Source organism: Nelusetta ayraudi, unplaced genomic scaffold (genome assembly GCF_046127955.1).
Source record: "Nelusetta ayraudi isolate G7.1 ecotype Tasmania unplaced genomic scaffold, CSIRO-AGI_Nayr_v1 ptg000135l, whole genome shotgun sequence".
Classification (NCBI taxonomy): Eukaryota; Metazoa; Chordata; class Actinopteri; order Tetraodontiformes; family Monacanthidae; genus Nelusetta; species Nelusetta ayraudi.
Window position 1 is genome coordinate 11,573,454 of NW_027466185.1, and position 26,393 is coordinate 11,599,846.

The window sequence follows — 26,393 nt, forward strand, 5'->3', positions numbered from 1 at the left end:
TATTGCTACAAGTCATGATGCACACGCCACACCAGGTGGTGGCGGTAATGTACCAGAACGGCCGGGCGGTTACTCAGTTGTGTTTGCAAAAGAAAACAAAACAAAACACGGATGTAGGATGAATGTTGTTGCTGTTTCCTTTCTGAACAAGGTAATGTAACTTCTAAAACGACATTGAAAACAAAAGACGTATCTCTTTTATTTTTGGGGGGTGTTTTATTAATTGGGTCCAGATGTCCACAGAAGCACCATGAACGACCGGTTCTTTACGGTACAGCACAGTTCATTGTCCGTGTTAGCTAATGTTATGCTGCCTGCAATTCGTCACAATGTTTTTTATTAGTGTTAACCTACCGATGCAGAAATTCCTCACCATGTTACGAAAAATATTAAATGTGTGATTTTAAATGAAATTGACAACATTGCTTCTCACTGTTTTCGTCGAATTGTGACTTGACAGCAATTTAATTTAATTTTGGATTTAAAAAACAAAAACAAAAACCTTTTGTGTTTTATCGAGCATTTTGAGGGAGTGGGATTTTTTTGTTTGTTCAGTTGTGATGTACTACATGTACATTTACGTTTCATTGTGTATTTATCCTATACGTTGCATGGTATTAACTAACTGTTTAATCTTATTTTATGTCATGGATTGATGTTTGGAATAAAGACCAGATAGCACAATATGGAATACCCTGAAGGAGGACCTTTAATTCAAAGTGAAGAAAGGGAGGACTCTGCACCAAGCGCATCAACAGTATCGCATGGAGGAGGAGGAGAAGGACCAAGGCCAAGGAGACAGACTGGAAAGAGGCCTGCTGGCAAATCTGTGAAAACAAAGGCCAAGAAGTACAAAAGGTCCAGAGTCTCACGGTCTCCCCAAGTGAACTACACTGTCCAGCAAGGAGAGGACATGCTTCTTGTCATATCGAGTTCCACCTCTCAATATGACGGCTCAGCCTGGACTCCACCCAGGAAGGGCGCCAAAAAGAGGAAGCTCACTAAAGGAAAGCTAAAAACAACTCAGGTCAAGAAGAAAAAAACAGCTCGCACTAAAAGTAAACCGGAAAATAAGCTTTGTGACAAGGAAAAGGAAGAACCCAGTTTGTTTGTGGGACAGATCTCCGCAGACCACAGATGGGGGGAAAATGTTCCAGAAGAGGTGCTAATCAAGATTTTTCAGATGGTGGTTATCCATGATGGTGCTGTTCCATTTTTATGCAGGTAGTAAAGGCATGCTATACACAATTTGTTGACTAACTTGCAATAAATGAATGCTTCAGACAGGAGATTAAAACTATGATAATGATGATTGCATGAGGCTGCACAACACTGTGAACATGTATAGTATATGTTGAGGCACTTACAAAGAATATTTGTCTCATTTAACGTCATTTGTGATCATTAATGAATAAATACATTTTAGCACAGAACATTATTTTTGGTCATATTTAATATATGTACTATATTTGGACTGCAGTGTTTTTTCTTGGTGTATATATATATATATACATATATACATGTATAAATTACAGTTCTCTTCCATGGGAAATAATATTTTAAACAGAAATCTGTTGCTTAATCAGACATCTAATACTTAAAATATTGCTAACAGGGCGACACAGTAGTGCAGCGGTTAGTACTGTTGCCTCACATCAAGAGGGTCACAGGTTTGAGCCCCTTGTCCTTCCAGTGTGGAGCTTGTGCAGTCTGCATTGTTTCTTCCCACTGTCTGAAGATGTGCACGTGATGTGAACTCCAAATTAGCCATTGGTGTAAATGGTCATCTGTCTTTCTTTGGCTCCTGCTCTGCTTGCGACTGCGAGTGCAGGAGAGACAATAGTTTCAGTGTTAGCATTTTCTAATCCTCAGAACTTTTCTCTCTCAGAGTATATTCTACTGCATCATCATTGGAGCACTGTGTATTTGACAGGCCATTCTCTCTTGTGTCATAGAGTGGGGAGAGTTTGTCGCCTGTGGCACTCTGCTGCTTCTAGCCCCGTCCTGTGGCACAAGGTCACTCTAGGCCACTGCTGGATAGCACCCGGGAGAAGCCAGCTCCCGAAAACCGAGCAAAAAGTCAAGGACACCATTAACTGGCTGGCACAAAACAGGTCTGTATGTCTGTTGTTTGTACAGGATTAATGAATATGCAGTGGTTGTGCTCATGTGTGTCTCAGGATCCATTTAAAACTTTTCTCTCTTTTTCTTTTCAGATTCTCTCTTTTACGGGATTTCTCCTTGTATCACTGGAAAAAGAATGTCAGCTATGCAGTGGATGTAAGTCACCGTCTCTCAGTACTTGGGTACTTCATACTCCTTTTAACAATAGGTTTATGTGCCACTTAAATAGAAACATTGAAATAAGCAGGAATCTGTTTGATTGTTATGGTTTCAGTCCTGTGGGTCTATATTCACCTTAACACATTGATCAGATGGTCTTAGTTTTCTTGTGACAGTCATTCTCTCCCTTTTGTTTTTTCATGGCTACTTTTAGGTTGTGGCGCAGTCTTGTCCCCATCTTCGCTCCCTCACCATTTCCAACTGCACGGGCCTGTCAGCAAGTGCCTTCAACATCCTCGGGCTGCACAGTCGGTCTTTGCAAAGCATCAATCTGCAATATTCAGAGGTATTTTATACACACACAGTTGCTAGTTTGTGGCTTTTTTTCAACCTTTTATCTTTTTAATGTGTTGGCAGTAGTGGTAGTACTCTCTTCCATAACTGTGTTAATCTAAAGAAAAACTATCATCATGGCAGCCAACTTGTTTTTGCTTTTTCCTACTATAGTTTCAGGCGGAGGGAATTTTGGAGTACTTGGAAAACCATGGAAATCAGATCGAGCAGTTTCTGTTTACTCATGGACTGAAGAACGACAGACTTCTCTCTGCCATCACTGTAGGATACTTTATTTTTCCCACACGCACCTTTACTTGCCAATTGTTATTGTATTTATCAGACTCTCTGACTTACCAGACTCTTCTCTCGCCCTTTGGCGCATACAACTTTTCCAAATTGTCTTGTATGTAATGAGCAAGAATGTGTTCTGTAAATGCACCAACATATTTTTTTATCCTTTGTGTGTGTGTGTTCAGAGGGGTTGCTGTCCTAATTTGGTGTTCTTGGAGATCAACACAATGCTCGACAGTAAAGACTGTGAACTTCCTGTTTACATCCAGGCTCTACAGATGGCATGTCCTAAACTGAAGGTAAACATGTGATCTCATACTGTGGCTGGTTGCTACATGTGTATTTTCAAATGTTTAAATGTATTCATTGATTTGTATTTTAATTGGGGTGAGGAGGGATTCTCTGGCCATTGTAAACTGATGAAGGTGATCCTCACACAATGCTGCCTGTGCTGCTCTAATGTACACACACAGTGGTATGAAAAAGTTTGGGCACCCCTGATAATTTTCAAGATTTTCCTTTATAAATCATTGGTTGTTCGGATTAGCAGTTTCAGTTAAATATATCATATAGCAGATGAACACAGTGATATTTGAGAGGTGAAATGAAGTTTATAGGATTTACAGAAAGTGTGCAATAATTATTTAAACAAAATTAGGCAGGTGCATAAATTTGGGCACCCTTGTTGTTTTATTGATTTGTATATCTTTAGCACTAATTATTGGAACACCAAATTAGTTTGGTAAGCTCATTGACCCTTGCTCTACATACACAGGTGAAGTCAATCATGAGAAAGGGTATTTAAAGTGGCCAATTGCAAGTTGTTCTTCTCTTTGCTCTTTCTCTGAAGAGTGGCAACATGGGAGCCTCAAAACAACTCTCAAACGACCTGAAAACAAAGATTGTTCAATATCAAGGTTTAAGGGAAGGATACAAAAAGCAAGCTCAGAGATTTCAGCTGTCAGTTTCCACTGTGAGGAACATATTGAGGAAATGGAAGACCACAGGCAAAGTTCTAGTTAAGGCCCGGAGTGGCGGGCCAAGAAAAATCTCAGATAAGCAGAGGCGAAGGATGGTGAGGACAGTCAAACTCAACCCACAGACCAGCTCCAAAGACCTACAACATGATGGAAGAAGCCTCTTCTGCGTACATGCCACAAACAGAGTCGCTTGAGATTTGCTAAAGTACATTTGCACAAGCCAGCTTCATTTTGGAATAAAGTGCTGTGGACTGATGAAACTAAAATTGAGTTATTTGGACATAACAAGGGGTGGTATGCATGGCGAATGAAGAACACAGCATTCCAAGACAAACACTTGCTACCCACAGTAAAGTTTGGTGGTGGGTCCATCATGCTGTGGGGCTGTGTGCCCAGTGCAGGTACTGGCAATCTTGTTGAAGTTGAAGGTCGCATGGATTCCTGTCAGTATCAGCAAATTCTCGCAAACAATGTTCAAGAATCATTGACAAATTTGAAGTTGCACCGGGGCTGGATACTTCAACAAGACAACGACCCTAAACACTGCTCAAATTCTTCTTAGGAATTCATGCAGAGGAACAAGTACAACGTTCTGGAATGGCCATCTTAGTCCTCAGACCTGAAAATTATAGAAAATCTGTGGTGTGATTTAAAGCGGGCTGTCCATGCTCGGAAACTATCAAACCTGACTGAACTGGAGATGTTTTGTAAAGAGGAATGGTCCAAAATACCTTCAACCAGAATCCAGACACTCACTGTAAGCTATAGGAAGCGTTTAGAGGCTGTTATTTCTGCAAAAGGAGGATCTACTAAATATTGATGTCATTTTTCTGTTGGGGTGCCCAAATTTATGCACCTGCCTAATTTTGTTTAAATAATTATTGCACACTTTCTGTAAATCCTATAAACTTCATTTCACTTCTCAAATATCACTGTGTTCATCTGCTATATGATATATGTAACTGAAATTGCTGATCCAAACAACCAATGATTTATAAAGGAAAATCTTGAAAATCATCAGGGGTGCCCAAACTTTTTCATAGCACTGTAGTACTTGGTTAGTGGTGAAGCAGATAAATAAATAAGAAAAAATAAGAAAAATAATTGAGCTAACCTCATTTTCACACAGTAATTGCAAACCCAAATTAATGCTTGAATTGTTGTCATGCAGTGACGCCTCGCCCACATTTTGAGAAAAACAGGTGTTACTGTGATAATCAGCTTGACTTGTGATACATAAAGGCCCCCATAATCCAAACAGCTGGTTTCAGCTCAGTAACATGGAAAAGTCCAGCCCATCTAGAATGTGCAAGTTGTCATTTTTTAAACTTTGCAAAGTTAGCTTGGCAAAAGCTGAAAAAGTCACTTTTCCATAATGGGACATTTTTGTTTCAAAAGGAAATACAAAAGTAATTTGCCTTGTGTGTACCTTCCACCAGACTTTCCGGATGCTGAATGTCAGACCACTGCACAAGACGATGCGTACCGCTGCCGATTCCACGTTGGGCTTCCCTCTACTAGAGGAGTTGTGCATCGCCACCACATCTTTTTCCTACATGACTGACAAAGATTTGTGGGACATTTTGTTTGGCTCCACCAAGCTGCGTGTGCTGGACCTGCGAGGCTGTTCTCGAATCACACCATCAGGTCTTGCAGCACTACCTTGTCAGGGTAGGTAGGTTAATCATTAGAAATAATGAACAAATCTGTGTGTCTTTATAATGATATGTTGTTATTTTTTAATATAATAATTCTGTCTGAGTTTGCATCACAAATGCTTTCATTACTTTATGCTAACTTGTACCTTGCCTGATTGTGAATCTACAGAGCTTGAGTGCTTATTCTGGGGCCAGTATTTCAGCAGCAGCGTTGCTTTGTCAACACCGAAAGCAGGGCTGCACATGGTTACCCAGAAATGGTGCCAGACACTTCAGGAATTTGACATTGCCAACCAGCTCTTCACTTCAGAGGACCTGGAGAAAGCCATGTGTCACCTCGCTCAGGCAGCAGAGACAGATACTCTACGTTCACTCAACTTGAGTGGGACCAGGATCACCCCACCTGCCCTCAGGTAATTTTCTATTTTAACGCTTCTTGTCCACAGACTCCAACAAGTTGCGAATTAAAAGTTTGTTGGGTTTTCAGTGGATCTGATTAATGCATGGTCATTTTAAAGACATTCTATTAACCTTTTTTCTGCGCTCTTTTTTGCAGGTCAGTTGTTTGTAAATCAACTACTCTAAGATACCTCAATCTGTCATCCTGTCGTTATCTTCCAAGAGGAGTGAAAAGAATTTACCGTGGTCAAGAAGACATTCGTCAGTTGCTGGATAAATTAGACTAGTTTTTGTGTTTATTTGGACGTTGAAATTGAACAAACATTTTTATAAGGCATTCACGATTGTAAAACATTGGATGATCACTTGTTTCAGTCTTGTGTATGATTTTGTTTGTTTCTTTGTTTACTGGCAAAATCTCAACATGTCCGAAAATTAAAACAACAACAACCACATACTGTTGTCTTTTGTTTCCAATGTTCTCAAAGTACTCCAAATAAATCAATGCCTAAAATCAACCTGAAACTCACAAAATCTCAACATGTCCTGATAATCTATCACTTCTTTTAATTTTCACTTGGAATTGGGCCAGAGGTGTTAGATTGAAACAAAACTTACCACGACTGAATGTAATCTTTTACTGTCACTTTCTTAAATTAATACCCGGCAAACTTAGGTCTGTGTTACTCAGCTCTAACGAAGTTAGATTTTTCAAACCTTAGCGGTTGGAGGATATCGTTAGGTTTTGTTTTGACCCAGAAATGGTCTTCTTAGGAGCATTCATACAGCAAGTTGGAAAAGCGTAATACACAGTAGTTCTTCAACAGCCTCCCACGGTGCCTCAGGTTATCTATCCTTCTATGCAGTGGGCCGAATGCAGCACAGGTAAGTGTGCCAAATAAAGAAAGAAAAAATATATATCTCATTTTAAATTGTAGGATAGAAAATAAAAATATATGAATAAAAATGTTAATTGTATATAGAATATATAAGAAATGTATTAAACATATAACATTTTACTTAAAACGTTCATGCAAGAACAATAAAAAAAGAGACACTGAGAGAACAAATCGATACATTTAATAAAATGGTACTTTATGAAATTTTAGCTCACATTTACTCAACACAGTTATGCATCGCTATGCTCAGACTAGTGTCATACATCTTAATTATGAGTTTAATATAAAATTTATTTTTATTCTTGGAGACAACAACAGTTAGCACAATTTCAAACTATACAGCAAACATTTTCCGAAATCATGTGAGACTGTAATTTCTCAGATAAAAAAGGTACACTTCATTAGAACCATTAAACAGACAATAACTAAGGGTAGTGTCATTCATGTCTACACAAAATTATAAATGGTGTAGATGTATACAATGCAGTCACAGCTAAAAAGAAAAAAAAAAAAAGCTCAACAGAGTAAAAGGTCATGTTAGCAATCAAATGAGGGTTTAAAAAATGAAAAATATTTTTTCTCATATTCTGCGATGAACAGGCGACTTCTCAAGGTGGTCACCCTGCCTTCGCTCTATGACAGCTGGGATAGGCTCCAGCAGACCCCCGTGACCCTGAGCTCAGGAGTAAGCAGGTATGGAAGATGAATGAATTAATGAATTCTCATATTTACAAGTAAAAATAACAAGGTAAAGAAGATTATGCATCTCTCTTGAGCAGTAAATTAAAGTATCATGAATAGAGGGTTTTAATATGAAAAATTAATGAACAAGTTAATTGATGTGAAATCTGACAAGATGGAAAAAAAGAAGATTGTAATTAAGGTAATGAATTGAGGCATATGGAAGTTTTCAATGCATAATGGGAAAATGGTATTTATGTGATCTGCTGAATGATTGTCAGAATAATTTCCAAAAAGCGCTCAATTGTGATTGTGCCAGACTTGAATTGTTGAACAAGATCTCTCCTTTTCTCCTCTGTGACGTATCTGGAGTACAGCAGATCCCACAAAGATACAGATGTACCTTGGTACTTGCCCGCAGCTTTGGTTGTTGTTGTAGATTTCAGAATGAGTTTTGTTGCCTCATCGACAAAGAAGTAAAACTCGCCTCTTCTCGCAATGACTAGCAAGCTCAGGCCAGTAACAGGGTCTGTAACACACCTCTCAACCAGCTGTAGGTAGGTGAGGTTTTCTTGAGTGTTGGGGTCAAAGAAACCCTTGGTGTCGTCGTCGGGGTCTGAAAGGATCTGGTTCATTTCCTCATCAAAGTATCCTCTAGCATAAGCCACTTGTACGGGAACTCTGTGACTGTGCACTGGGTCAATTACTCCCCCTGTGGCTATTTGTGCTTCAAGAAGACGGATTCCATGATCTTTGACGATGAGATCTTTCTTCAGGGCCTGGAACAAAGAGATTGTGTCTCCCGTGTAGGGGTCTTTGTACCCGGTTACCGCTCTTTCTGCTGAGAGGAGCTTGGCTTTCCACTCGCTGCCAACTACACCTTGCGCCACAGCTTCTTCCACAGAAAGTCTCTTGTTTTTCACAGGGTCAATGACAAAGCCAGTGGCCGCTTGGGCTTCCAACAGTACGAGGGTAGTGCCAGGGGTTAGCAGACCCTTGGACTTGGCTTCATAGATTGCCATGGTCTCTTTGGTGGACTGCAGGTACACGCCAGCAATACTGTTAGTTCCCTCCAGGTACTTGCGTACTGAGTTCATTTCACTTACTTCTGTCACGGTGACTTTACCAACACTGAGATCTCGGAAAAGGCTCTCGTCAATGATTTTTGATTCAAGGAGTTCCGTAGCGGTGACGTCCTTTCGGATTCCATGGAACTTTTCAATGTTACTTGTTTCTGTGATTGTAGTAGTGGTGGTGGTAGTTTTGCTTGTGCTGCTGTCAACTTTTGTTTCTGGTGTTTTGGAGGTGACAACTGACGACGACACTGTAGTGTGCTGCTGCTGAATGATTGTCAGAATAATTTCCAAAAAGCGCTCAATTGTGATTGTGCCAGACTTGAATTGTTGAACAAGATCTCTCCTTTTCTCCTCTGTGACGTATCTGGAGTACAGCAGATCCCACAAAGATACAGATGTACCTTGGTACTTGCCCGCAGCTTTGGTTGTTGTTGTAGATTTCAGAATGAGTTTTGTTGCCTCATCGACAAAGAAGTAAAACTCGCCTCTTCTCGCAATGACTAGCAAGCTCAGGCCAGTAACAGGGTCTGTAACACACCTCTCAACCAGCTGTAGGTAGGTGAGGTTTTCTTGAGTGTTGGGGTCAAAGAAACCCTTGGTGTCGTCGTCGGGGTCTGAAAGGATCTGGTTCATTTCCTCATCAAAGTATCCTCTAGCATAAGCCACTTGTACGGGAACTCTGTGACTGTGCACTGGGTCAATTACTCCCCCTGTGGCTATTTGTGCTTCAAGAAGACGGATTCCATGATCTTTGACGATGAGATCTTTCTTCAGGGCCTGGAACAAAGAGATTGTGTCTCCCGTGTAGGGGTCTTTGTACCCGGTTACCGCTCTTTCTGCTGAGAGGAGCTTGGCTTTCCACTCGCTGCCAACTACACCTTGCGCCACAGCTTCTTCCACAGAAAGTCTCTTGTTTTTCACAGGGTCAATGACAAAGCCAGTGGCCGCTTGGGCTTCCAACAGTACGAGGGTAGTGCCAGGGGTTAGCAGACCCTTGGACTTGGCTTCATAGATTGCCATGGTCTCTTTGGTGGACTGCAGGTACACGCCAGCAATACTGTTAGTTCCCTCCAGGTACTTGCGTACTGAGTTCATTTCACTTACTTCTGTCACGGTGACTTTACCAACACTGAGATCTCGGAAAAGGCTCTCGTCAATGATTTTTGATTCAAGGAGTTCCGTAGCGGTGACGTCCTTTCGGATTCCATGGAACTTTTCAATGTTACTTGTTTCTGTGATTGTAGTAGTGGTGGTGGTAGTTTTGCTTGTGCTGCTGTCAACTTTTGTTTCTGGTGTTTTGGAGGTGACAACTGACGACGACACTGTAGTGTGCTGCTGCTGAATGATTGTCAGAATAATTTCCAAAAAGCGCTCAATTGTGATTGTGCCAGACTTGAATTGTTGAACAAGATCTCTCCTTTTCTCCTCTGTGACGTATCTGGAGTACAGCAGATCCCACAAAGATACAGATGTACCTTGGTACTTGCCCGCAGCTTTGGTTGTTGTTGTAGATTTCAGAATGAGTTTTGTTGCCTCATCGACAAAGAAGTAAAACTCGCCTCTTCTCGCAATGACTAGCAAGCTCAGGCCAGTAACAGGGTCTGTAACACACCTCTCAACCAGCTGTAGGTAGGTGAGGTTTTCTTGAGTGTTGGGGTCAAAGAAACCCTTGGTGTCGTCGTCGGGGTCTGAAAGGATCTGGTTCATTTCCTCATCAAAGTATCCTCTAGCATAAGCCACTTGTACGGGAACTCTGTGACTGTGCACTGGGTCAATTACTCCCCCTGTGGCTATTTGTGCTTCAAGAAGACGGATTCCATGATCTTTGACGATGAGATCTTTCTTCAGGGCCTGGAACAAAGAGATTGTGTCTCCCGTGTAGGGGTCTTTGTACCCGGTTACCGCTCTTTCTGCTGAGAGGAGCTTGGCTTTCCACTCGCTGCCAACTACACCTTGCGCCACAGCTTCTTCCACAGAAAGTCTCTTGTTTTTCACAGGGTCAATGACAAAGCCAGTGGCCGCTTGGGCTTCCAACAGTACGAGGGTAGTGCCAGGGGTTAGCAGACCCTTGGACTTGGCTTCATAGATTGCCATGGTCTCTTTGGTGGACTGCAGGTACACGCCAGCAATACTGTTAGTTCCCTCCAGGTACTTGCGTACTGAGTTCATTTCACTTACTTCTGTCACGGTGACTTTACCAACACTGAGATCTCGGAAAAGGCTCTCGTCAATGATTTTTGATTCAAGGAGTTCCGTAGCGGTGACGTCCTTTCGGATTCCATGGAACTTTTCAATGTTACTTGTTTCTGTGATTGTAGTAGTGGTGGTGGTAGTTTTGCTTGTGCTGCTGTCAACTTTTGTTTCTGGTGTTTTGGAGGTGACAACTGACGACGACACTGTAGTGTGCTGCTGCTGAATGATTGTCAGAATAATTTCCAAAAAGCGCTCAATTGTGATTGTGCCAGACTTGAATTGTTGAACAAGATCTCTCCTTTTCTCCTCTGTGACGTATCTGGAGTACAGCAGATCCCACAAAGATACAGATGTACCTTGGTACTTGCCCGCAGCTTTGGTTGTTGTTGTAGATTTCAGAATGAGTTTTGTTGCCTCATCGACAAAGAAGTAAAACTCGCCTCTTCTCGCAATGACTAGCAAGCTCAGGCCAGTAACAGGGTCTGTAACACACCTCTCAACCAGCTGTAGGTAGGTGAGGTTTTCTTGAGTGTTGGGGTCAAAGAAACCCTTGGTGTCGTCGTCGGGGTCTGAAAGGATCTGGTTCATTTCCTCATCAAAGTATCCTCTAGCATAAGCCACTTGTACGGGAACTCTGTGACTGTGCACTGGGTCAATTACTCCCCCTGTGGCTATTTGTGCTTCAAGAAGACGGATTCCATGATCTTTGACGATGAGATCTTTCTTCAGGGCCTGGAACAAAGAGATTGTGTCTCCCGTGTAGGGGTCTTTGTACCCGGTTACCGCTCTTTCTGCTGAGAGGAGCTTGGCTTTCCACTCGCTGCCAACTACACCTTGCGCCACAGCTTCTTCCACAGAAAGTCTCTTGTTTTTCACAGGGTCAATGACAAAGCCAGTGGCCGCTTGGGCTTCCAACAGTACGAGGGTAGTGCCAGGGGTTAGCAGACCCTTGGACTTGGCTTCATAGATTGCCATGGTCTCTTTGGTGGACTGCAGGTACACGCCAGCAATACTGTTAGTTCCCTCCAGGTACTTGCGTACTGAGTTCATTTCACTTACTTCTGTCACGGTGACTTTACCAACACTGAGATCTCGGAAAAGGCTCTCGTCAATGATTTTTGATTCAAGGAGTTCCGTAGCGGTGACGTCCTTTCGGATTCCATGGAACTTTTCAATGTTACTTGTTTCTGTGATTGTAGTAGTGGTGGTGGTAGTTTTGCTTGTGCTGCTGTCAACTTTTGTTTCTGGTGTTTTGGAGGTGACAACTGACGACGACACTGTAGTGTGCTGCTGCTGAATGATTGTCAGAATAATTTCCAAAAAGCGCTCAATTGTGATTGTGCCAGACTTGAATTGTTGAACAAGATCTCTCCTTTTCTCCTCTGTGACGTATCTGGAGTACAGCAGATCCCACAAAGATACAGATGTACCTTGGTACTTGCCCGCAGCTTTGGTTGTTGTTGTAGATTTCAGAATGAGTTTTGTTGCCTCATCGACAAAGAAGTAAAACTCGCCTCTTCTCGCAATGACTAGCAAGCTCAGGCCAGTAACAGGGTCTGTAACACACCTCTCAACCAGCTGTAGGTAGGTGAGGTTTTCTTGAGTGTTGGGGTCAAAGAAACCCTTGGTGTCGTCGTCGGGGTCTGAAAGGATCTGGTTCATTTCCTCATCAAAGTATCCTCTAGCATAAGCCACTTGTACGGGAACTCTGTGACTGTGCACTGGGTCAATTATTCCCCCTGTGGCTATTTGTGCTTCAAGAAGACGGATTCCATGATCTTTGACGATGAGATCTTTCTTCAGGGCCTGGAACAAAGAGATTGTGTCTCCCGTGTAGGGGTCTTTGTACCCGGTTACCGCTCTTTCTGCTGAGAGGAGCTTGGCTTTCCACTCGCTGCCAACTACACCTTGCGCCACAGCTTCTTCCACAGAAAGTCTCTTGTTTTTCACAGGGTCAATGACAAAGCCAGTGGCCGCTTGGGCTTCCAACAGTACGAGGGTAGTGCCAGGGGTTAGCAGACCCTTGGACTTGGCTTCATAGATTGCCATGGTCTCTTTGGTGGACTGCAGGTACACGCCAGCAATACTGTTAGTTCCCTCCAGGTACTTGCGTACTGAGTTCATTTCACTTACTTCTGTCACGGTGACTTTACCAACACTGAGATCTCGGAAAAGGCTCTCGTCAATGATTTTTGATTCAAGGAGTTCCGTAGCGGTGACGTCCTTTCGGATTCCATGGAACTTTTCAATGTTACTTGTTTCTGTGATTGTAGTAGTGGTGGTGGTAGTTTTGCTTGTGCTGCTGTCAACTTTTGTTTCTGGTGTTTTGGAGGTGACAACTGACGACGACACTGTAGTGTGCTGCTGCTGAATGATTGTCAGAATAATTTCCAAAAAGCGCTCAATTGTGATTGTGCCAGACTTGAATTGTTGAACAAGATCTCTCCTTTTCTCCTCTGTGACGTATCTGGAGTACAGCAGATCCCACAAAGATACAGATGTACCTTGGTACTTGCCCGCAGCTTTGGTTGTTGTTGTAGATTTCAGAATGAGTTTTGTTGCCTCATCGACAAAGAAGTAAAACTCGCCTCTTCTCGCAATGACTAGCAAGCTCAGGCCAGTAACAGGGTCTGTAACACACCTCTCAACCAGCTGTAGGTAGGTGAGGTTTTCTTGAGTGTTGGGGTCAAAGAAACCCTTGGTGTCGTCGTCGGGGTCTGAAAGGATCTGGTTCATTTCCTCATCAAAGTATCCTCTAGCATAAGCCACTTGTACGGGAACTCTGTGACTGTGCACTGGGTCAATTACTCCCCCTGTGGCTATTTGTGCTTCAAGAAGACGGATTCCATGATCTTTGACGATGAGATCTTTCTTCAGGGCCTGGAACAAAGAGATTGTGTCTCCCGTGTAGGGGTCTTTGTACCCGGTTACCGCTCTTTCTGCTGAGAGGAGCTTGGCTTTCCACTCGCTGCCAACTACACCTTGCGCCACAGCTTCTTCCACAGAAAGTCTCTTGTTTTTCACAGGGTCAATGACAAAGCCAGTGGCCGCTTGGGCTTCCAACAGTACGAGGGTAGTGCCAGGGGTTAGCAGACCCTTGGACTTGGCTTCATAGATTGCCATGGTCTCTTTGGTGGACTGCAGGTACACGCCAGCAATACTGTTAGTTCCCTCCAGGTACTTGCGTACTGAGTTCATTTCACTTACTTCTGTCACGGTGACTTTACCAACACTGAGATCTCGGAAAAGGCTCTCGTCAATGATTTTTGATTCAAGGAGTTCCGTAGCGGTGACGTCCTTTCGGATTCCATGGAACTTTTCAATGTTACTTGTTTCTGTGATTGTAGTAGTGGTGGTGGTAGTTTTGCTTGTGCTGCTGTCAACTTTTGTTTCTGGTGTTTTGGAGGTGACAACTGACGACGACACTGTAGTGTGCTGCTGCTGAATGATTGTCAGAATAATTTCCAAAAAGCGCTCAATTGTGATTGTGCCAGACTTGAATTGTTGAACAAGATCTCTCCTTTTCTCCTCTGTGACGTATCTGGAGTACAGCAGATCCCACAAAGATACAGATGTACCTTGGTACTTGCCCGCAGCTTTGGTTGTTGTTGTAGATTTCAGAATGAGTTTTGTTGCCTCATCGACAAAGAAGTAAAACTCGCCTCTTCTCGCAATGACTAGCAAGCTCAGGCCAGTAACAGGGTCTGTAACACACCTCTCAACCAGCTGTAGGTAGGTGAGGTTTTCTTGAGTGTTGGGGTCAAAGAAACCCTTGGTGTCGTCGTCGGGGTCTGAAAGGATCTGGTTCATTTCCTCATCAAAGTATCCTCTAGCATAAGCCACTTGTACGGGAACTCTGTGACTGTGCACTGGGTCAATTACTCCCCCTGTGGCTATTTGTGCTTCAAGAAGACGGATTCCATGATCTTTGACGATGAGATCTTTCTTCAGGGCCTGGAACAAAGAGATTGTGTCTCCCGTGTAGGGGTCTTTGTACCCGGTTACCGCTCTTTCTGCTGAGAGGAGCTTGGCTTTCCACTCGCTGCCAACTACACCTTGCGCCACAGCTTCTTCCACAGAAAGTCTCTTGTTTTTCACAGGGTCAATGACAAAGCCAGTGGCCGCTTGGGCTTCCAACAGTACGAGGGTAGTGCCAGGGGTTAGCAGACCCTTGGACTTGGCTTCATAGATTGCCATGGTCTCTTTGGTGGACTGCAGGTACACGCCAGCAATACTGTTAGTTCCCTCCAGGTACTTGCGTACTGAGTTCATTTCACTTACTTCTGTCACGGTGACTTTACCAACACTGAGATCTCGGAAAAGGCTCTCGTCAATGATTTTTGATTCAAGGAGTTCCGTAGCGGTGACGTCCTTTCGGATTCCATGGAACTTTTCAATGTTACTTGTTTCTGTGATTGTAGTAGTGGTGGTGGTAGTTTTGCTTGTGCTGCTGTCAACTTTTGTTTCTGGTGTTTTGGAGGTGACAACTGACGACGACACTGTAGTGTGCTGCTGCTGAATGATTGTCAGAATAATTTCCAAAAAGCGCTCAATTGTGATTGTGCCAGACTTGAATTGTTGAACAAGATCTCTCCTTTTCTCCTCTGTGACGTATCTGGAGTACAGCAGATCCCACAAAGATACAGATGTACCTTGGTACTTGCCCGCAGCTTTGGTTGTTGTTGTAGATTTCAGAATGAGTTTTGTTGCCTCATCGACAAAGAAGTAAAACTCGCCTCTTCTCGCAATGACTAGCAAGCTCAGGCCAGTAACAGGGTCTGTAACACACCTCTCAACCAGCTGTAGGTAGGTGAGGTTTTCTTGAGTGTTGGGGTCAAAGAAACCCTTGGTGTCGTCGTCGGGGTCTGAAAGGATCTGGTTCATTTCCTCATCAAAGTATCCTCTAGCATAAGCCACTTGTACGGGAACTCTGTGACTGTGCACTGGGTCAATTACTCCCCCTGTGGCTATTTGTGCTTCAAGAAGACGGATTCCATGATCTTTGACGATGAGATCTTTCTTCAGGGCCTGGAACAAAGAGATTGTGTCTCCCGTGTAGGGGTCTTTGTACCCGGTTACCGCTCTTTCTGCTGAGAGGAGCTTGGCTTTCCACTCGCTGCCAACTACACCTTGCGCCACAGCTTCTTCCACAGAAAGTCTCTTGTTTTTCACAGGGTCAATGACAAAGCCAGTGGCCGCTTGGGCTTCCAACAGTACGAGGGTAGTGCCAGGGGTTAGCAGACCCTTGGACTTGGCTTCATAGATTGCCATGGTCTCTTTGGTGGACTGCAGGTACACGCCAGCAATACTGTTAGTTCCCTCCAGGTACTTGCGTACTGAGTTCATTTCACTTACTTCTGTCACGGTGACTTTACCAACACTGAGATCTCGGAAAAGGCTCTCGTCAATGATTTTTGATTCAAGGAGTTCCGTAGCGGTGACGTCCTTTCGGATTCCATGGAACTTTTCAATGTTACTTGTTTCTGTGATTGTAGTAGTGGTGGTGGTAGTTTTGCTTGTGCTGCTGTCAACTTTTGTTTCTGGTGTTTTGGAGGTGACAACTGACGACGACACTGTAGTGTGCTGCTGCTGAATGATTGTCAGAATAATTTCCAAAAAGCGCTCAATTGTGATTGTGCCAGACTTGAATTGTTGAACAAGATCTCTCCTTTTCTCCTCTTTGACGTATCTGGAGTACAGCAGATCCCACAAAGATACAGATGTACCTTGGTACTTGCCCGCAGCTTTGGTTGTTGTTGTAGATTTCAGAATGAGTTTTGTTGCCTCATCGACAAAGAAGTAAAACTCGCCTCTTCTCGCAATGACTAGCAAGCTCAGGCCAGTAACAGGGTCTGTAACACACCTCTCAACCAGCTGTAGGTAGGTGAGGTTTTCTTGAGTGTTGGGGTCAAAGAAACCCTTGGTGTCGTCGTCGGGGTCTGAAAGGATCTGGTTCATTTCCTCATCAAAGTATCCTCTAGCATAAGCCACTTGTACGGGAACTCTGTGACTGTGCACTGGGTCAATTACTCCCCCTGTGGCTATTTGTGCTTCAAGAAGACGGATTCCATGATCTTTGACGATGAGATCTTTCTTCAGGGCCTGGAACAAAGAGATTGTGTCTCCCGTGTAGGGGTCTTTGTACCCGGTTACCGCTCTTTCTGCTGAGAGGAGCTTGGCTTTCCACTCGCTGCCAACTACACCTTGCGCCACAGCTTCTTCCACAGAAAGTCTCTTGTTTTTCACAGGGTCAATGACAAAGCCAGTGGCCGCTTGGGCTTCCAACAATACAAGGGTAGTGCCAGGGGTTAGCAGACCCTTGGACTTGGCTTCATAGATTGCCATGGTCTCTTTGGTGGACTGCAGGTACACGCCAGCAATACTGTTAGTTCCCTCCAGGTACTTGCGTACTGAGTTCATTTCACTTACTTCTGTCACGGTGACTTTACCAACACTGAGATCTCGGAAAAGGCTCTCGTCAATGATTTTTGATTCAAGGAGTTCCGTAGCGGTGACGTCCTTTCGGATTCCATGGAACTTTTCAATGTTACTTGTTTCTGTGATTGTAGTAGTGGTGGTGGTAGTTTTGCTTGTGCTGCTGTCAACTTTTGTTTCTGGTGTTTTGGAGGTGACAACTGACGACGACACTGTAGTGTGCTGCTGCTGAATGATTGTCAGAATAATTTCCAAAAAGCGCTCAATTGTGATTGTGCCAGACTTGAATTGTTGAACAAGATCTCTCCTTTTCTCCTCTTTGACGTATCTGGAGTACAGCAGATCCCACAAAGATACAGATGTACCTTGGTACTTGCCCGCAGCTTTGGTTGTTGTTGTAGATTTCAGAATGAGTTTTGTTGCCTCATCGACAAAGAAGTAAAACTCGCCTCTTCTCGCAATGACTAGCAAGCTCAGGCCAGTAACAGGGTCTGTAACACACCTCTCAACCAGCTGTAGGTAGGTGAGGTTTTCTTGAGTGTTGGGGTCAAAGAAACCCTTGGTGTCGTCGTCGGGGTCTGAAAGGATCTGGTTCATTTCCTCATCAAAGTATCCTCTAGCATAAGCCACTTGTACGGGAACTCTGTGACTGTGCACTGGGTCAATTACTCCCCCTGTGGCTATTTGTGCTTCAAGAAGACGGATTCCATGATCTTTGACGATGAGATCTTTCTTCAGGGCCTGGAACAAAGAGATTGTGTCTCCCGTGTAGGGGTCTTTGTACCCGGTTACCGCTCTTTCTGCTGAGAGGAGCTTGGCTTTCCACTCGCTGCCAACTACACCTTGCGCCACAGCTTCTTCCACAGAAAGTCTCTTGTTTTTCACAGGGTCAATGACAAAGCCAGTGGCCGCTTGGGCTTCCAACAGTACGAGGGTAGTGCCAGGGGTTAGCAGACCCTTGGACTTGGCTTCATAGATTGCCATGGTCTCTTTGGTGGACTGCAGGTACACGCCAGCAATACTGTTAGTTCCCTCCAGGTACTTGCGTACTGAGTTCATTTCACTTACTTCTGTCACGGTGACTTTACCAACACTGAGATCTCGGAAAAGGCTCTCGTCAATGATTTTTGATTCAAGGAGTTCCGTAGCGGTGACGTCCTTTCGGATTCCATGGAACTTTTCAATGTTACTTGTTTCTGTGATTGTAGTAGTGGTGGTGGTAGTTTTGCTTGTGCTGCTGTCAACTTTTGTTTCTGGTGTTTTGGAGGTGACAACTGACGACGACACTGTAGTGTGCTGCTGCTGAATGATTGTCAGAATAATTTCCAAAAAGCGCTCAATTGTGATTGTGCCAGACTTGAATTGTTGAACAAGATCTCTCCTTTTCTCCTCTGTGACGTATCTGGAGTACAGCAGATCCCACAAAGATACAGATGTACCTTGGTACTTGCCCGCAGCTTTGGTTGTTGTTGTAGATTTCAGAATGAGTTTTGTTGCCTCATCGACAAAGAAGTAAAACTCGCCTCTTCTCGCAATGACTAGCAAGCTCAGGCCAGTAACAGGGTCTGTAACACACCTCTCAACCAGCTGTAGGTAGGTGAGGTTTTCTTGAGTGTTGGGGTCAAAGAAACCCTTGGTGTCGTCGTCGGGGTCTGAAAGGATCTGGTTCATTTCCTCATCAAAGTATCCTCTAGCATAAGCCACTTGTACGGGAACTCTGTGACTGTGCACTGGGTCAATTACTCCCCCTGTGGCTATTTGTGCTTCAAGAAGACGGATTCCATGATCTTTGACGATGAGATCTTTCTTCAGGGCCTGGAACAAAGAGATTGTGTCTCCCGTGTAGGGGTCTTTGTACCCGGTTACCGCTCTTTCTGCTGAGAGGAGCTTGGCTTTCCACTCGCTGCCAACTACACCTTGCGCCACAGCTTCTTCCACAGAAAGTCTCTTGTTTTTCACAGGGTCAATGACAAAGCCAGTGGCCGCTTGGGCTTCCAACAGTACGAGGGTAGTGCCAGGGGTTAGCAGACCCTTGGACTTGGCTTCATAGATTGCCATGGTCTCTTTGGTGGACTGCAGGTACACGCCAGCAATACTGTTAGTTCCCTCCAGGTACTTGCGTACTGAGTTCATTTCACTTACTTCTGTCACGGTGACTTTACCAACACTGAGATCTCGGAAAAGGCTCTCGTCAATGATTTTTGATTCAAGGAGTTCCGTAGCGGTGACGTCCTTTCGGATTCCATGGAACTTTTCAATGTTACTTGTTTCTGTGATTGTAGTAGTGGTGGTGGTAGTTTTGCTTGTGCTGCTGTCAACTTTTGTTTCTGGTGTTTTGGAGGTGACAACTGACGACGACACTGTAGTGTGCTGCTGCTGAATGATTGTCAGAATAATTTCCAAAAAGCGCTCAATTGTGATTGTGCCAGACTTGAATTGTTGAACAAGATCTCTCCTTTTCTCCTCTGTGACGTATCTGGAGTACAGCAGATCCCACAAAGATACAGATGTACCTTGGTACTTGCCCGCAGCTTTGGTTGTTGTTGTAGATTTCAGAATGAGTTTTGTTGCCTCATCGACAAAGAAGTAAAACTCGCCTCTTCTCGCAATGACTAGCAAGCTCAGGCCAGTAACAGGGTCTGTAACACACCTCTCAACCAGCTGTAGGTAGGTGAGGTTTTCTTGAGTGTTGGGGTCAAAGAAACCCTTGGTGTCGTCGTCGGGGTCTGAAAGGATCTGGTTCATTTCCTCATCAAAGTATCCTCTAGCATAAGCCACTTGTACGGGAACTCTGTGACTGTGCACTGGGTCAATTACTCCCCCTGTGGCTATTTGTGCTTCAAGAAGACGGATTCCATGATCTTTGACGATGAGATCTTTCTTCAGGGCCTGGAACAAAGAGATTGTGTCTCCCGTGTAGGGGTCTTTGTACCCGGTTACCGCTCTTTCTGCTGAGAGGAGCTTGGCTTTCCACTCGCTGCCAACTACACCTTGCGCCACAGCTTCTTCCACAGAAAGTCTCTTGTTTTTCACAGGGTCAATGACAAAGCCAGTGGCCGCTTGGGCTTCCAACAGTACGAGGGTAGTGCCAGGGGTTAACAAACCTCTTCTTTTGGCCTCATAAACACTCATTTTTTGCTTTGTCGTTTCAACCCTCACACCTGCAATGCAATTTGTTGCTCCTAAATACTTCTGAATTGATTCCATTTTGTTTACATGATCTTCAGTCACTTCTCCTTGTATAATTTGTTTAAACAGCTCTTTGGAGATAATTTTTGACTCGTACAACTCACTTGCTGACACCTTTTTTCTCAATCCTTTAAACTTCTTTTCTTTTGATGAAACCTCCGTCACAATAACTGTGAGTATGTCAATGATCTCCTCCATTTTCATTGCTCCTGTCCTGTATTGTTGTAAGAGCTGCTCCTTCTTTTTTCTCGATATGTATTCAGAAAGAAGCACTTCCCATAGTGTTACCTCTTTGTTTTTAAATTTCCCTGCATCTAACATCATTGTTTTGTTTTTGAATGCAAATTCAATATTTTCATCCGTGTGAAACACATTTGATTCTCCCTTGTGTAGGGGTAGAAGAAGCAGTCCAGTTCCAAGGTCCCTCTCACACTTGTTTATGAGCTGCAGGTAAGAAATGCTTTCTTTGGTATTTGGATCATAGAATCCTTTTGCTTCATCAGAGGGTTGGGTTAGAGTTGTTCTGATTTCTTCACTTAGTAAACCCTTTTTAACAGCAATGCGGACAGGCAGTCTGAAACTTTGATTTGGGTCAATTATCCCTCCAGTTGCCATCTGTACTTCAAGAAGACGAATGCCATCTTTTCTTTTTATCAGCTGTTCATTCATGGCTTCATAGAGTGATATTATTGCATCTGTATATGGATCTTTATAACCAGTGCAAGCTCGTTCAGCTAAGAGAAGCTGCTCATGTATGTCTGGACCAAAAACTTTTTCTCTGGCTGCCTCTTCAACTTCATAGGACTTGCCCCTATGTGGATCAGTAATCCATCCTGTAGCAGCTTGGGCTTCAAGGAGTAAAAGTGCATTGGCAGGTGTTAAGAGATTTTCCTTTGTTGCCTCATATATGCTCATTACATTCTGAGATGGATAAACTTTAACTCCAGCAATGCTTCCAGTTCCCTTAACATATCTTTCTACACATTCTTGCTTTATTAATTCTTTTAAAGTTAGTGTTCCTTCTTTCACATTTTTGAATGTATCCATATCAATTACATCAGAATCCAGAAGTTGTCGAATAGAGATCATCTTGCGGAGACCCATTATGTTCAGTCTTTTCTCCAGTTCTTCAATCGTAGAAACCACTAATGCAGTGATAGTTTCCATGCTTGATTTCCTTGTTCTATATTTTTCAGTAAATTCAAGCCGCTGATCGTCTGTAAAGTAACAAGAGTGAATCAATTCCCAGAGAGAAACTGATTTTCCTGCATATTGCCCTCCTGATATTTTCACAGATCTCTTTTTAAACTCTTGCATTATCTCCGCATCACTATACATTCTTGTCTGTGTTTCTTTACCTTGCCATGTGTCATCCAGTGGTAGAAGGTGCAATCCTGTTTCCTTATCAATGAAACACCTACTCAGAATCTCCATGTATGTCAGATTTTCTTGTGTTTTGGGGTCAAAAAAGCCCTTTGTGTCATCATTAGGGTTCAAAAGAATTTGATTAAGTTCTTCATCAAAATATCCTTTTCTGAAAGCTACCTCAAGAGGTAAATGAAGACCCTTCAATGGATCAATTATGCCACCTGTCGCAATCTGGGCCTCGAGTAAGCGAATGCTATGCTGCTTAACTGTTAGATCTTTTTTCAAGGCTTGGAAAAGGGAGATCCTTTGATCAGTGTATGGATCTGTGTAACCAGTCACAGCTCTCTCTGCAGACAAAAGCTTTTCATAAACTTGTGGGCCAATTATCTGTTCTTTGAGAGCTTGTTCCACTGTGAGTTTTTTGTTTTTCAGAGGATCAACGATGAAACCTGTGGCTGCTTGGGCTTCAAGAAGACATAGGGCAGTCCCGGGTGCTAGAATACCCCTTTTCTGTGCCTCGTAAATGCTCAGCTTCTGATTGGATGGTTGTAGTATTACACCAGCAACACAACTTTTGCCTTGTAGGTATGCTCTGACACTGTCTATTTTCATCAAATCAGTACTTGTCATACTTCCACTGATTAAATTGTGATAGGTTTTATCATCCACAATCCCTAACTCTAAAAGATCGATAATTGAGATTTCTCCTCTGAGACATTTAAAGTTCAGCCCTACTTGCTTTTTTATTTCTTTGGTCTCAATGATTTCTAAAATTGTGACAATAAGTTGCTCAATTGTGATTTTTCTAGACTTGAACAACCTGAAAAATTCCTGCCTCTTTTCTTCTGACACATACTCTGAATTGATAATATCCCACAGTGTTGTGTGCTTACCTCTGAACCTGCCATAATTAGCACTAACTGTTGTTGTTTTCAACTTTTCCCAAATTGTATCATTCATGTTAAATTTGTTTCTTTGACTTTTAAGAGGCAGGAGGCAAAAACCTGTGCTGGGGTCTGAGACACATCTGGCAATGAGCTGCAAATATGTCAGGTTATCAAGGGTGTTTGGGTCAAAGAAGCCTTTGGTGTCATCACTTGGATCACTGAGAATATGATTCATTTCCTCATCAAAGTATCCCCTTTTGTAGGCCACGTGGACAGGAATACGATGGCTGTTCACCGGATCAATGATTCCACCAGTGGCTATTTGTGCCTCAAGGAGTCGGATTCCATGGTCTTTTACGATAAGATCTTTTTGCATAGCTTGGAACAAGGAGATGATTTTTCCGTCATATGGATCTTTATATCCAGTAACTGCTCTTTCAGCCGAGCGAAGCTTTTGACAGACATCGGGGCCAACAATCCTTGCTTTGACTGCCTCATCCACAGAAAATTTTCTGTTTCCAATAGGGTCAATAATGAACCCAGTTGCTGCTTGTGCCTCCAGAAGAACAAGAGCTGTCCCTGGCATTAGCAGACCTTTTTGTCTGGCCTGGGAGATTGTCATGATTCGAGAGTCGGGAAGTATAATACCTGCAACGCAGTCTTTTCCTTGTAGGTATGTGCTTACATTTTCATCTGCTATCACTTCCGTCACTGACTTTTTCCCCTTTTCCAGATCCTGCATCACTTTCTCACTTATGATATCTGCCTCCACAAGTTGTTTGGCAGTGACATTTTCTCTAATACCTTCAAAAACAACTTTTGTTGTTTTTACTGATTTTTCTAGCACTTCCAGAATCATCGTGATAATTGCCTTAATGGTGAGCCTTCCTTCTTTGTACTTTTGAATTATGTCTCTCCGCTGGTGCTCATCAAAGTTTTCCGACATCAGGAGTTCCCACACAGATACATTCATTCCCATGTACTTGCCACATGTCACCATTACCATTTCCCTTTTCAGTGAGATTTTGGTTTCATAGTCAATAAAATTAAAGGTCAGTTTGTCTGATTTGCCACGTAGAGGGAGGAGGCACAATCCAGTGACGGGATCAATTACACATCTTTCCATCAGTTGAAGATATGTCAGATTTTCTTCTGTGTTTGGATCAAAAAATCCTTTTGTGTCATCTCCTGGATCTTCAAGGATATTGTTAAGTTCTTCATTAAAGTAACCTCTCTTAAAGGCCACTTCTGTGGGAAGTCTGTGACTGTTTATTGGGTCAATTATGCCACCTGTAGCAATTTGTGCCTCAAGAAGGCGAACCCCATGTTCTTTAACTATGAGGTCTTTTGATAGTGCTTGAAAAAGGGATATAGTTTTTCCTGAGTATGGATCTTTGTATCCTGTTACTGCCCGTTCAGCAGAACGCAGCTTTGCGTGATATTCTGGGCCACAAAGTTTGTTTTTTATTGCCTCATCAACAGTGTACTTTTTGTTTTTGACTGGATCAATCATGAATCCAGTTGCTGCTTGTGCCTCAAGCAAAACCAGAGCTGTTCCAGGCATAATTATGTGTTGCTTCAAAGCCTGATAGATGCTCATTCTTTGGTTTGATGAGAGTATAGCAATGCCGGCAATACTGCCTTTGCCCTCAAGGTATTCTCTCACTGTTTCAATCAACATTACGTCTTGTGTTGTGGTCTTTCCCCTCTGAAGGTCATCATATGTATCTTTGTCAATAATCTTTGATTCAAGCAGCTCAGTGGAGGAAATGCCTCTTCGTAGGCCTTTGAAAGTGACATGAACTGGAAGTAGCAATAGGCCTGTTTCTGAATCCACAATGCATTTCTCAATGAGATTTCGGTAACCAAGATGTTCTTGTGAGCTTGGATTATAGTACACATTGAGCTCTGGTATGATGTTGTTGAGCAAGTTTTTCTCATAATAGCCCTTTTGAATCGCTGCATCAGTGGAAATACTTGTCTTCTTGACAGGATCAAACAGGTTTTGTGTGGCTATCTGTGCCTCTAATAATCTTAGACCATAATCCCATTGAACCAAATCTTTTTGCATGGCTTGAAACACAGATATTATTTGGTTGGTGTAGGGGTCTGTGTAACCGCTGACTGCTTTCTCTGCTATGAGGAGTTTCTCTTTCATCTCTGGTCCAACTATCCCCTCCCTAACAGCATCAGCAACAGGGAGTATACGGTTGTTAATTGGATCTATGATGCCCACTGTAGCTGCCTGTGCCTCAAGCAGGGCTAATGCTGTTCCTGGTTTAAGAAGACGTTTTTTCATGGCATGGTATATTGTTACCCTCTCCTTTGTCTTCTCCAGGAATATACCAGCCACAGGGTTGCACACGTCTGTGTCGCCATTTTGCTTCATTACAGAGTCTTGACTGCTTGAAGCCATCTTTGCCTTTCTGTAATAAAGAAAAACTCCCATTTATTAGTGCAGTTTTGATGTGCATTGCTTGAATTTTATTTTCAATTCAAGAAACAAACATACAAAAATATTGAATGTGCAAATGCATTAAATATAATATAACCTTTCAGGTGTCGTATTGGTAGTTGGAAGTCTTAGATACAGGCAAAGTCTGTCACTGTAGCAAAAGCATGGATTGAAGAGACCTCTGCATCCAGGTTCACAGCCCAGAGGCTGTGAAAGTCAGTTCCTAGAGAGAAATGAAATCCAAAAAGTTGTAAAGTTTTTTGCCCTTACAGCAGGTTAACATAAATAATGTGGTTGATTTTGAAAAAAATCACAGCGTGTATGATGTAACAATACATTTTACGTTTTTACTTTCTTCAAAGAGTCATTGTTCTGTTAAGGTGAAACAACAAAGAAGCCTTTAAGTTTAAAATTGTTTAATTTGTTTAATAAATAAGTTAAGAGCAGTTGGTGTAAATATGAAAATTATTTCATTCATTTGTTGCATTAAGAGAAGCATTTATAGAGCTTTGTTGTCACCTACTGGCATCTTTCGGTAGTGTTTCTGATGTAATTTTGAAGCTAACTTTATACAGGAAGTAAGACACGGGAAACACACTGCCAGTGTTTTCTGATGTGCAAACACCTGTTCCTGGATACATCTCGTGTTTTGGTTGCATCGTTGGTACGTGTTGATGTTGTCGGTTGTTTATAATTTGTTTGGGATGGGTGTTAGAAGGGTTATCCAAACTGTCAATAAGACAGCACAGTCATTTTAATTATAAAGTTTCTATTCACCAGACATGAACATTTAGTTTGGCATATGCAAATGTGACTGGAGAGTCAAATACAACATGTCAGAACTAGAATGCAAATTCAGAAAAGCTACTTGATCTGTGTGCGCGCACACACTTCCCTGAGGGAAAAAGCTACTTGATCTGTGTACGCACACACACTTCCCTGAGGGAAAACGCAACTTTGGGTTTTTCCACAAACAGTTGTTAACATAACTATAGCCGCTGTAATGGGATTATTTTTTTTTCTCACAACAGCTATGCAGTTAGAAATGGTTTGTACTAGTGTATGGTCTTTTAAGTATAATTTGTAATTTCAGTATGCGAAAGGTATTTTGTTTTTCCTTTCATCACGTAATGTAAATCCTGCCAAGCCACTGTGTTCCAAATCTGTCATCTTGGCTAAAAGAAGCCTCAGGCAAATTTTTTGTGTGAACGTCAACGGTGCCAAGTTATTTCAGCAGTTGTTCCGTTGTACAGTCACCCTGCT

At 42.9% G+C, this 26,393-nt stretch overlaps 2 protein-coding genes across 4 annotated transcripts in view; one reads left to right on the top strand and one right to left on the bottom strand.

The window, feature by feature from the left end:
- fbxl6 (F-box and leucine-rich repeat protein 6) lies at positions 1-7,163 on the top strand. 3 transcript variants are annotated; one of them, XM_076011986.1, is made up of 10 exons: positions 1-151; positions 671-1,224; positions 1,956-2,114; positions 2,217-2,280; positions 2,498-2,629; positions 2,791-2,898; positions 3,096-3,209; positions 5,330-5,561; positions 5,718-5,961; positions 6,105-7,163. In XM_076011986.1, exons 2-10 carry the CDS (start codon positions 686-688, stop codon positions 6,232-6,234), a joined length of 1,722 nt encoding a protein of 573 aa, XP_075868101.1. In that variant the 5' UTR covers positions 1-151; positions 671-685; the 3' UTR covers positions 6,235-7,163. The 3 variants fall into 3 exon arrangements, with proteins under 3 accessions (XP_075868101.1, XP_075868103.1, XP_075868102.1); XM_076011988.1 differs by having other exon boundaries at positions 3,180-3,209; XM_076011987.1 differs by having other exon boundaries at positions 134-271.
- The window catches only part of eppk1 (epiplakin 1), a 21,822-nt gene continuing 2,434 nt past the window's right edge, over positions 7,006-26,393 (bottom strand). The window contains exons 2-3 of the mRNA XM_076011935.1: positions 25,228-25,353; positions 7,006-25,101 (exon numbers count right to left, since the gene is read on the bottom strand). Coding sequence (XP_075868050.1) covers positions 7,782-25,091 — 17,310 coding nt within the window. The 5' untranslated portion in view covers positions 25,092-25,101; positions 25,228-25,353 and the 3' untranslated portion in view covers positions 7,006-7,781. The remainder of the gene's footprint in view (positions 25,102-25,227; positions 25,354-26,393) is intronic.